We start from the raw sequence: 12,685 nt of genomic DNA on the forward strand, positions 1-12,685 counted from the left end.
AAGCGCAATCTGTGGGCCAACTGTCACTACACGACCACATGAGCAGTTGGATCACTATGAAGAGCTAACACTCTCCTGATAAAAAACGTAGGCTAAGCCCAATTGGCTCAGAAGGAAACAAAAAGGGGAATTTCTTCAATTGGCATCGTTAATCAATATCAAGGTCTTGTCGGCATTATCCCTAGCTTCCCTACCTTAAACAAACCCCCATGGTGGTAGTTGTGGATTACATGCAAAAGTAAGGAGGCGAAGCAATTAGCTAAAATTTTTGAATGTAATTTAACATCAATGTTAATGAGAGAAATTGGCCTGTAACAATAGAAAAAGCACATTCAAGAGCCACACTACAAGAGTCCTTTCAAATTAAGACCTTTTTGAACTGCTCCTCCAATTATTTAATCTCTCTCTTAAGAGTGCCTCTGCCCACTTCAGTATGTTGGTCGCACTATACAACCATTAGGGGCTATATCAACAAACACAGATCGAGTGAGACAAACAATCTCCTACAACACAGCAGAACAATGCACGCATCTATAGCCCATGAGAGTGACTTTAGTGGTTTCAAGGTCACTGTAAGGCCCCCCTCACACAGGGCGTTTTATACAGCGTTTAGTGCTGCCTTTTCAGCCCAGCGCTAAACGCTGTACAACACTCCCATTCATATCAATGGGGCTGCTCACACAGGGCTGAAAACACAGCGCCTCCCAACGCTGCGCTTTGACAGCGATGCATGTTCTATTTTTGGCCGTTTTCAGCCCTGCGTCGCCCACTGAAATGAATGGGCAGCGGTTTTAACACTGCTGAAAACGCGGCAACACTTGGTGCCGCGTTTTTGGCAGCGTTAACTGCTCGCCACTTTTCGGGGTGAGGGCTTGCAATAGAAGCCCTCACCCCGAAAATCTGTCCCAGCTAGGCTAGGTAGAAAAAAAAGAAAGTAAATACTCACCTAGCCGCTGCAGTCCAGGTCGCGGCCGCTGCTCTCTGCCGCTGATCCGGGCTTCCCCTGCACTCCCAAGTCTATTGCCGGAGGCCAGGTTTGAGAACCGCGGCTCCGGCAATAGAGTGCTGTGATTGGTTGTCGGCGCTTGCTCGATGCCCAATCACATCCCTTCATTGACTGTCTCAGCCAATCAGAGCTTGCCGGCGCTGATTGGCTGAGACAGTCAATGAAGGGCTGTGATTGGGCATCGAGCAAGCGCCGACAACCAATCACAGCACTCTATTGCCGGAGCTGGGGTTCTCAAACCTGGCCTCCGGCAATAGACTTGGGAGTGCCGAGGAAGCCCGGATCAGCGGCAGAGAGCAGCGGCCGCGACCTGGACTGCAGCGGCTAGGTGAGTATTGCTTTTTTTTTTCTTTTCAGCATTCTTGGCTGCGTTTTCAGCCGAGCTGAAAACGCAGCCAAAACGCTGGCATAAAGTATGCCAGCGCTGCTGAATTGGGGCGAAATCTGCAGCAAACGCAGCGTTGCAAAACGCTGCATTTCTGCAAACGCCCTGTGTGAGGGAGGCCTAACAGAACAGATATTGAACACTACAACTAATAGGTTCAAGAGACTAAAGAGATTAGAAATTTTCTGGAACTTTGAAGGAAGGGGTTCTATCATTAAAAAAAAATATTCTATACCTACTTATTCCTCCCCCGTCAGATTACTTACCAGATCTTCCCCTCACTGATCTTTTCCTGTCTCCTGTAGTCCCAGGGCGGGGGTCACCCCACCCCCAGGTGGCTGATTCCTCTCCTTCCTGTTAGGTTACATACATTGCAGGCAGTCTTCTTCCTGCCAGACAATGTACGTTACGCCACAGTTCACAGGCCAGCAGGGGAGTGTAGATCTACTTCAGAGACTGCTCATGCAAGCTGTCTTGGCAATAGATCAGCATTCCTTCCTAGGCAGTGAACACTAAGTCACAGGAATGTGAGGAATGCAGCTTTCATAACAAGCCAGCGTGCCAGGTGACCCTGGGGGCACTACAGAAGCTCAGCAAGGAGAAGATGTGGTAAGCAGATTGACAGGGAAGAAATAAGGGAGTATAGAATTGTTTTTTAATGACAAAACCACTTTAAGCTTAACACACGAATACCAATGGGTCTTAATGAATCATTACAAAACTTCTTCCCAACAAACTCCCCTTATCCTAACCCCTCATTCCCCTGACTCACAACACTAATCCTGTCTTTTTTGGCTACCCACCCCTATCTCTTTCAATCTATAAACGCCTCCCCACCTCATTATCCCTCCCACTCCACCATTTACCAGCTTCATTGCATACCCTCTAGTTTACAACCTGAACAAGAATTAATTGATTCTATTGTAACTTTCCTTTGCCAATTAAACATTAGGCCCTTCATACACCAGTTCTTTCCCACCTCCTCCCTGAAGAACGACACGTCCCTTTTTCCCCCTCCCCTTCTGTCCACTCCAAATCATATATTCCCTATCCCTACCTTCCCACTCAAATATATCTCCCATCCTCAATGATACACCCTCTAGCCTATGACCCGAACAAGCCTTAATTGATTTTTTTGCAACCCTCCTTTGCCTCTAAACATCGTGCTCTTCATCCACCACTGAACCCCCCCCCCCCCATTTCCCTTCAGCCTACCCCAAAATCAGATATACCCTATCCCTGCTCATCCAGCTACCATCCCCTATCCCACAATTTATGCCTTCACTGATCTATATAAATCGCCCCATTAAGAACCAATATATGTTCCTGCTAGTCCACTCTCCAATTGCATATCCCCTTTCCTTGCCAACCCTCCAACTACCCTTAATTACCCATAACCAAAGCAATCTTGCATCCCCCTCTTACCATTCCATATATTGTTTTCCCCACCATTCATTTCTCTATATCCTACACATTCACTTTACACCACCTCCATTAGGTTCCCCGCTAGTTGTCGAACAGCAGACAGATCTCTGGAGCGTGTGCAGATGCCGCATGACACGGAGGTTGGGCCCTGCACATGCGCTGGCATTTCTCTCTCCCCATGTCTTGGCATTTATAATAACTGATCTTGGCTGCCACACAATCGCTAAAAGTCTTCCTTTCCCCAGATGCCAGTCCCTGCGTCCTTAACAGTGTGCAAGTACTGGTAAGATCCCTCCTGCACTGCGACTATTTATGTGTGCCTCTACATATGGATATCCATGACCACAAGTCTGACTCCAGGCTATTCTCTGCTCTTCACCCACAATCCTAGGTGGTACACTTTTCAAGCACATGAACACTATTACTGCCATGCAGGATATAAACTAAATAGAATCAATGTGTGTCAAGCCATTTTTACTTGTTCAGGTGTTTTTGGCCCCTTTATTTATCCGCCATCTTGGCAACCATGCATGACTAAGATTTCCAACCAACCTTAGTTGGCAAGTCTGAGCTTGTTTCATTTGATATTACACAGTTGTGTGCACTCCTGAATATCCTTGTACCTTCTAATTAACTTAATTAAATAGATCACGCCATATAAGAAATCACCATCCCATTAAACAATACTCATTAGCATCCTGTATTATTTATTTTACTAATTCACGTACTTCGACTGTCAGCCTGGCTTTCTTTATAATGGACTATGTTGAATCAGGCCTCATTTTTTAATATACCATAGATTCATATACTGTAACATTTTTTATTTTAGTTGCTTTTATCTAGTCATGCTATGCATTTATACACTATATGATTTTTAATGACTGGCTATGAATTTATGCATCACGTGATTTTAATGTACTGCCATTTGTAATGGATTGTTTGTTCAGTACTCCCATATGATCTTAACATTGTTTGTCTCATACATTATTTATTATTTTTACTCCACTTTCGTTCTTTCCCATTTTATCCCACTATATCTCCATATATTTGATCATCCTCTTAGGGTTAGGGGTTAGGGTTAGCGGTTAGGGTTTAGGGTTGGGGTTAGTTGCCGACCCTCCTACGGCCCTGCTGCTGCTTATTTAACGGGCTGCCCACTCGTGCACATCTCCAAAGGGGGGTGTGTACCCAACAACCAATGAGGTCGCTAGAATCACTCACCGCTACTGAAGTGCGGCTGAAATACAAAATATGCGTTCAGTAGGACCAGTTACTTGAGTAATCTAAACATAGGCAAGAAAGTGTGAGGACAAATCAAGTATGGAGCCCGTGAACAGGGTCCAGTTAATTGACTAATGTAGACCCGGCCACATTTCTTAGATCTGGTGCAGCTGCAATCTTTGCTGACATTTCTAAAAGCTGTCTGGTCTGTGCAGTTTGCCTAGGATTATCTATGAATATTCAAATATAGTTTATAATGTTCCTGGAACGTGTGTGTACCTGTAGCAAAGCTAATAATGTGGTAGCCCCACCTTGCCCCCACCGTATATCCTATAGGAATACTATGTGCTTGCAATGACACAAAGTTAAGTGATTAAGCAAAGGAAACTACAAGGAGGCCAGGAGATTAAATCCATTTATACGACATGTCAATGCAATATATTTCTATATGTGAACATATACAACAGCTAAATTAGGATATGGAACCTTTAGAAGTATATTGTATAGGAACATTACTGCTTCTCTAACACTTGGGGTCACATTACAATCACAGCAGCCGTGACACCCAACTGGCCTGTTTGATTCTAAAGGCATTTTATTATAATAGTTTAGCTAACAACTATAAGTGCACACGGTATCTAATACCCATTATGACTAATTTAAACAAAGGTGCAACAGTTGTACTAGGCACAAAGCATGAACGTGACAAACACCACAGCAGCACTATAAGCACACAGCACTCACCTCTGAGCTACTTGCAGCGCTTTGCTCTTGGCCCTTAAAATAAAAGATCTCTGAGGATGCAGGATTGTCTAATGCTGAAATTCTATCAGAAAGGGACATTGTCTTGTTCTCTTCAGGTGTAGAATGATTAACATCTTGGTGGCCATTAGAATCAGGCAGCGTTGCTGATAAGTCACCGTTGGCATGACCATTGCCTTCCATGTTGCTGTCCATGTCGTGCACTGGTGTGGATATGGGCTGCTCTGCAGAGTCACTGTGCAAGAAGTCAGTAGACGGCTGTGTGAAAGCACCTTTGCTTTCTATCACCGATGTACGAGCTGTCTTTGCAGAGTCTGTAGTATTAAGATCACAGGTTTTGCCTGAGGGAGTAAACTCTTTCCGGGGTGTGTCGAAGGAGGTAGTTATAGTGCTGACTGTAGTGACAGAAGGAGAGAACACATTCTCCTCAGACCTTGCTGCGAAGGGTGACTTGAAGCCTGAATAAATCGATTCTATGCGAGATCTCTTCACAGCTACATCAGTCACATCTGCATTTTCCTTGTCACAGATTTCCGGTGGTCTCACAAATGGTTCCCTTTTTGCTTTCAGAGCGCTCAGAAGCATACTTTGTTCTGCAGATGCCCGTTTTGGCTTTAATTTCTCTGCAGTTTCTTTGCTTTTCATCTTAAACAATGCCATCGGTGCAAGGTCCTTTGCTCTATCTTTCTTTCCTAAGCCGAAGGAGAATGCATCGTTTTCCAATAGCTTTTCTAAGTAATCCTCTCGAATAGGGGGCAAACCACAATATGGAACTGGGGATTTAGGAGCTCTGGCTTTTTTTCGCTTCTGATGTATTGTGATTGGGCTTTCTAGTTTTCTGATAGTTTCAGCAAATTGTTCCATGTCTGAAGAGGAATCTAAATTATGTTCAGCACTTGCTACAAAATCATTAAAGCTGGTTTCAGGACTATCTTGCATGTTTGTGAAATTTTCCTCTGGACTCTCTAAATGGTCTAGGCTTCCATTGGTATGAGAGTCAGAAAGGCATCCATTCTGAGGTAAACTATGGTCTGAAAAGTCACAATCATTGGCATTACCATTAGGAGTATCCTGCATATTTACTTCAGTAGGACCTGCAGTGGTTTTCAGCTCATCGTCATTTAACACATTAGCCTGCTCAGCTTCATTGTTCCTATGTTTTCCTGACATTTCTTCTACAGCCTCAACATTTTGTAAACTTAAGTCATTTTCTGTGCTTGAACGATTTAGTGTGCTTTGGAAATCATTTTCTTCTTCTTCACTAGTTTCATATACAGATTCAACTTCCCTTGTGGTTTCAGGGCAGGAAGCACTGTCATTTCTAATGTCCGACAAGATTTCAGTACTTGGTTGTGGAGAAATAATCTCATCACCAAAAATGATCGGCTCACTTTCGTCTTTGCCGGAATCTGCCAGAAGAGTGTTGGGTGAGGAATTATTCGTAACAGTGAACTCATCAGATACCGGCTGGGAGCTTGCTGAGGGCTGGCGTACACCATCCTCACTTTCTGAAGAAGAGTCCTCAGCACATGGACCTTCTAACTCTGCTCCAACATTGCTTTCACTAGAATCTTTTGTAGAGCTTTGTAGAAGCTGATGTTGCTGATCAGAGGAAGGTTGTTCCTGTTCTGCAGGGATAACTGCATCTAAAGCCAATGACTCAGCAGATGGTAGACTGTCCCTTTCTTGGTGAGTGAGAGAATGTAACGCATCTGAATTTCCCTGAAGTGAAGGTTTGTCCCTCACCTCGTCCTCAGTGGATGGTGCTCCTCCTGTATCTGTTACTTGTTGACAGGTACCATTTATGATTTCCTTACTTGGTAAATCACCGTTTACCTCGTGGCTGCCTTCCGATTGTGCTATTCCCTTGTGAACATCTACGGCATTGCCATTTAAAGTTTCTTGAGGCTGACTTTTCTCTGTGACAATTCTTCCTTCAGGCGATTTGCTGAGGTCTTTTCTCTCAGGGGTCGGTGTTTCAGCTTCGCTTACTTCATTATTGCCATTTAACTGCAATTCATCTGTTTTAGATGATACGGTTGAATCTACTTCATCTGAATGTGAGGTTTTAGACTCTTTAGTTAGACTCTCATTAGTATCCTCTATTGAAACAGATGGTTCTTTTACAGAGTTATGTTTATTACCCATATCTGGAAGGCCTACGTGTGGAACACCACCTTGAAAATTAGCTGACTCCTCAACTAAATCACAAGTATTCTTAGATGACAGTGACAAGGAGTCTTTGGTATTTCCATCAAGCTGTATGACATTTGCTGGTGTGCTAATATTCTCGCTTAAAGCATCAGCCCTGCTGCTTGTCTCATTGTGTTTTTCATTCTTCTCTGCAGGCAAAATACTTTCTCTTGAATGTTTATCTGATGCTGCTAATTCCAAACCATTTCTGCTGTCTTCCATCTGTATCCGGCTTGCAAGAGTTACAACATTACCTTCTTTCTTTTTATCTGTCTTTATTTCAAAATGACCATTTTCAGTCTTTCTTCCAGCACTAAAACCAGAGTTGCTGGCTTGTTTGCCCGTATTTTCTTTTGATGCCACCCCCTTTACTTGTCTCCCAAAGTTCAGTTTAGCTCTTTCAACATATTTCTTTTGCTGGGAAATATTCTTTGTTGCATAAAAATCGATTTGCTTGTGGCTCGTTCTTTTACTCTCAAATAAAGAAACTTTGCTTGCAATGTTTCCTTTCGGGATGACTGATTCAATGGTCCCTTCATCTACATTATCAACAACCTTAGGCTTAATAGGCAGTTCCACATTCTTTGGCTTTGGAGGGCTAAAAAACAAGAACAAAACTGTGTTAATACATGTTTTCTAAACTTAATGAAGTCTCATTCGACCTATTCATAGCACATATACTTCTAGAGTGTTTTTATGTCAATTATTAAAAAATTGCTCGAAAAGGTCGAGATTATGTTACTAGTCACTAGACCTCACAAATACCAAATAAGGCAAGGGGTTTATTTTATAAGCTATTCTAAAATTAGTTTGGAAAGTTGTGTGACATTTTGTTAGGAGATAAATAAAAGCAGACGTGAAAAGTAAGAAATTAATTGGAGAAACTAGCACAATGGCACAAGGAAAATAATGAAACCATAACAACAGAAACTGAATTACAATATGTAACACACATTCCATGTTCAGCTCGGATTCCACATCCACATCTACTTTAGCTAGTCTGAGCAGAGTTATGGAATTACCAGCTACATTCTAAATGTGGAAAATGGAATATGAAGGCTAGATTAAATAGTAACAGTCCATAAATAAAAACTGACCGAAGTCATTACTTAAATAAACATAAGAAAATATTCTGTGACCGCAAATTGGAAAATCACTATTTAACATATTTCACATGAATTTAGTCAACACAGTTTTGAATGTTTGCACAAAGACAGTCTAAACCTGTAGTTCAGCATTCTAGTATTTCTTGATGAAAAGGTCTTATTTTAAAAAAAATGCTTATGTACAGATGAAAAAAATGAGCTTGACCTTTTGCGTTTGATACTTGATATGATCCTTGAACAAAGGAGGCAAATGCACACAGTAGCTAGGAATCAAAAGGACAAACAGCGTGCTGCATGAGGTGTTTAGATCCATGAAAAACTTGACACGCAAGGTCAGAAACGAGCAAATAAAAACAGGTATTAACAATGCAGCAAAAGCTTTATTCAGGTGGCAAAAATGTAGAAAATGTATAGCTGTTCTGAGTAGGACTGTGGAATGAATTTCAGAATAGGAAACCATTAAAGGGGTTTTCCAGGACTTAAAAAAAATAAAACGTTAAAAATGGCTTAAGAAAAAAATAAAAATTGAATATTCACCAATCCCAGCTGCTGTCTATCGAGTGCTGCATGCCCAGTGCCCGCCACATGGAACCCGGAAGAAGCGGCGAGTGGTCATGTGTGGTTCATTCTGCACATGGCCACTCAGCCACTCACAGGCTCCAGCACTGATTCCTCTATGGCCGCTGAAGTCTGTGAGTGACTGAGCAGAAGTAACGGCATGTGACTCCCTGCCAGTACTTCCGAGTTCTCTGTGGCAGGAACCGAGGCTGCAGCGCTGGACTAGTAGTGGCCAGGATGGGAGAGTATTCAATATTTATTAATTTTAAGCCTGTTAAACTTTTTTTTATTTTGAGTCACAGAAAACCCCTTTAACTCCTTGAGTGGGGGGGTTCTTACCACTCTGCCGTGCCCACCAGGGCAGGTTCTTTAAATAGTCTAATCATTTAATTTCAACTAATTTTCCAGTTGCGTTCCAAGAGCCATACCTTTTTCATTTTTCCATTGACACAGCCATATGAGGGCTTGTTTTTTTGTGGGATAAGTTGTACTTTTTGATGCCATCATTTTTGGGTACATATAATGTATTGCATATCTTTTGTCAAAAAAATTGTAGGGAGATTAGGGGGGGAAAAAAGAAATCCTGCAATTTGTTTTTTCGATTTCATTTTTATGGTGTTCAATATGCAGAATAAATAATGTGATGACATTATTCTCTGAGTCAGCACAATTCTGGCGATACCAAGTTTATACAGTTTGTTTATGTTTTGCCATTTTTGTACATTTAAAACATTTGTTTGTTTTTTTTAAAGGTTAGCTTTTGTGTCGCCACATTCCAAGAGCCGTATTAATTTTATTTTTCCATTGCCAGAGCTCTGAAAGGCCTTGTTTTTTGCGGGATGAACTCTAGTCTTCATTTATCTAATTTTTTGGAAGAGGTTTTGGAAAATTTTGATCGCTTTTTATTTTATTTTTTCTAGTGGCAAAATTTCCACTTCCACAGACACCCATCAGGACCCCCTGATCACATTCCGGGGGTGCCCTGGTGACAGCCCTTTACATGCTGCAGTCACATAGACTGCAGCATGTAAAAGTTTAACAGCAGAGATTGGAGGTTTCTCTGATCTCTGCTGTAAGAGCTGGTGCCTGGCTGTCCTCTGACAGCCAAGCACCAGCTCTCCCTGCCACAGAGGCCATCGGCTGGCTTCTGACAAGCCGATGGTCTCTATGGCAACCTGTAAACAAAACAGTGCAGGACTTTGAATTTAGAATCGGGAGATTGCCGGCAGATCGGCAATATCTTCCTGCTTCTGTTTTTCAAAGTCCTACACTGTTCTGTGTGGGTCTGTGCAGGCAGAGCACAATGCCACAGCTTGTGGCATTGTGCTCTGCAGCTCCCATAGTGAAACATAGCCCGGAAATCTTCCGGGCTATATAGCTATGGGCAGTGGAGCTCGGACCGGAAAATTTCCGGGCGTGCCACTTAAGGGGTTAAACAGCTTGTAGGAGGATCACAAGTTATCCCTTAACCACAAGAGAACTTACTGATCGGTGGGGTCTCATCCGCCTGTCTGTACCTGCAGGATCGCTTCTCCCCCAGCAGTGACATCAGAATGAATGGAGCGCTGGATGAGCATGTATGGTTGGTCCTCCATTCATTTCAATGGAGTTGATGGAAATACCCAAGCGCTTGCCGCTCATTTATTTCTGCAGTCCCATTGAAAGGGAATGGAGCATTAGTGCTTCATTCAGTTTCCTCTTTACTACGGGGAATGCAATAAGCTTGCAGTAAGGAGAACAGGGAAACCAGGACCTCAGAATCGGTGGGGGTCTCAGTAGTGAGACTCCCACCAATCAGCAAGTTATTCCCTACAACCACTTTAAGTAACATAGGTGATGCAGTGAGGTTTTAAGTAGCAAAATGCAGTTAGACTTTAGTTACACAAATATGATATGTGTAAAAACAGATCTAACTCAGTGAGGCTTACTTACTATTAAATATTACGGTACTGTAAACTGTGCCACAAAACTGTAAAACATGCTTCGTGTCACATTTACTATCTGCGTTAGACACTTTTTTCGCTTTGTACAAATGGATGTTCCTTTGTGGTAAAGGAGACGCAACCTAAATGTGACACTGTTCAACAAAAATGACACCAAAAAATGACAGTTTTTTCATAAACTAAAAAGGTGACAAAGTTAGACGAGGCAGCCTTAAAATGTGACGGATTTATCATGAAATTGTGACATTTAAAGGGACTATATCACCAATCTTTCATTATTAATTAAACCAAGATAAGAAACGCATTACATTTTTCTAATTTGCTTTATTTTCTGATTCTAGATTTTATTATTCTGCTGCCTATACATGACTATGGGGGCCACCATCTTGCTTGAGCTACATTTAACAGCATTTACAAGATATGCTTTACAGCAGCTTCATGGGCCAATCACACAATGGACAGGAGGGGACCCATTTAGTTGTATGGGAGACTGTTCTAGGCATATTCTGTGACCTGCATTGGGGTCATTGTGCAGGGAGGGGGGAGTATGTAGTCATACCTCATACCTATTGTGAATGGTGGATCCTATGTTATCTATATATAGATATTTACCAGTCAGTGTAAATCTGCCTATGATGGAAAGGTGCTTTTACACAGAACAATTATCGTTCAGATTCCTGCGATCCCAGTGCAGGAAAAAAAAAAAGTGTTATATCCCATCTCTCAGTGTTCCCTGGAACGTATTTCCCTTTAACCCCTTAATGCTGCAGAGCGTACATTTAGGTCCTGCAGCGTCAGGGTATGTATGAAGGGAAATCGCGCAACAATCTCTCTTCATACAATACGGGCACCGGCTGTTTCTTATAGCTGACACCCGGCGGCAACAGCTCCGATAAGCCACGCGTCTGATTGGCGCTGTTAACCCTTTAAATGCCGCTGTTAATTCTGACTGCGACATTTAAATTCCCTAAATGATGTTTGGGGGTCCCATACAGCACCCCTTCCCGTGCGATGAGATCGCAGGGAGCTGTGGAATTGTGACATGTCAGCCGGGGGCCTTCTGAAAGGCTCCAGGGCTGTCTTGGCAAAATGCCTATTAAACTACGTCTAATCTATAGCATTACATCATACTGAAAGTGATCAGAGCATCGCAAAAAAAATTTAAAAAAAAAGAAGCAAAAATAAGTACAATAAAAGTTTTACTAATTATTTAAAAAACAAACAAGTAATAAAAGAAAAAAAAACTTTCGCCATATTTATAATAAAAGAATCTAAATAATAAAAATACATATTTGGTATCACTGCGTCTGCAAAAGTCCAATCTATCAAAGGAATGTATTGCTTACCCTGCATGCTGAATGTTGTAAAAAAAATAAATAAATAAAGAACAACAGAAATGTGCTTTTTTGGTCACCATGTCTCCAAGAAAAAAAAATGCAATAAAAAGCGATCAAAAAGTTGTATGTATTCCAAAATCTTACCAACACAGACTACAGGACATACTGCAAAAAATGAGCGCTTGCACAACTATGTTGACTGAAAAATAAAAAAAGTTATAGTGCTCAAAAGATGGAGACAGAAAATAATTAAAAAAATTAAATATCTGTGAAAAAAAAATAGAAGCAGTAGTGCAAAAACAAAAACTATACAAGTTTGTAATCGTACTGACCCATAGAATAAAGTTATCAGGTCATTTCTATTGCAGTTTGTGAGCCGTAGAAACAAGACGCACTCAAAGATGGCAGAATTTTTTCATTTTACTCCACTCAGTACATTATATGGTACATTAAATAGCACCATTGGAAAATACAACTTGTCCCGCAAAAACAAGCCTCAGACAGCTACATAGATGGATAAATAAAGGAGTTCCGATTTTTTAAAAGTGGGGAGCAAAAAACAAAAATGGAAAAGAAAAAAGGGCCATGTCCTTAAAGGGTTAATGCATCACATGGCTCTCGCATGCCATGCGATGTGCATGCAAGTGCGATGTGAGGTTTATCATTGAAATCAATGGGAAACACTTCCAATCCTCTGTTCGCCCAAGAGTATCGTAATTTCACAGATGCAAAGAGTCTTTGCCTGAAAA

General features: G+C 41.7%; 1 protein-coding gene across 3 annotated transcripts in view; it reads right to left on the reverse strand.

The window, feature by feature from the left end:
• The window catches only part of CRYBG1 (crystallin beta-gamma domain containing 1), a 230,065-nt gene that overhangs the window by 45,173 nt on the left and 172,207 nt on the right, over positions 1–12,685 (reverse strand). For all 3 annotated transcript variants that reach the window (XM_066607882.1, XM_066607899.1, XM_066607890.1), the window contains one exon: positions 4,782–7,590. In XM_066607882.1, coding sequence (XP_066463979.1) covers positions 4,782–7,590 — 2,809 coding nt within the window. The remainder of the gene's footprint in view (positions 1–4,781; positions 7,591–12,685) is intronic.

Source organism: Eleutherodactylus coqui, chromosome 1 (assembly GCF_035609145.1).
Source record: "Eleutherodactylus coqui strain aEleCoq1 chromosome 1, aEleCoq1.hap1, whole genome shotgun sequence".
Classification (NCBI taxonomy): Eukaryota; Metazoa; Chordata; class Amphibia; order Anura; family Eleutherodactylidae; genus Eleutherodactylus; species Eleutherodactylus coqui.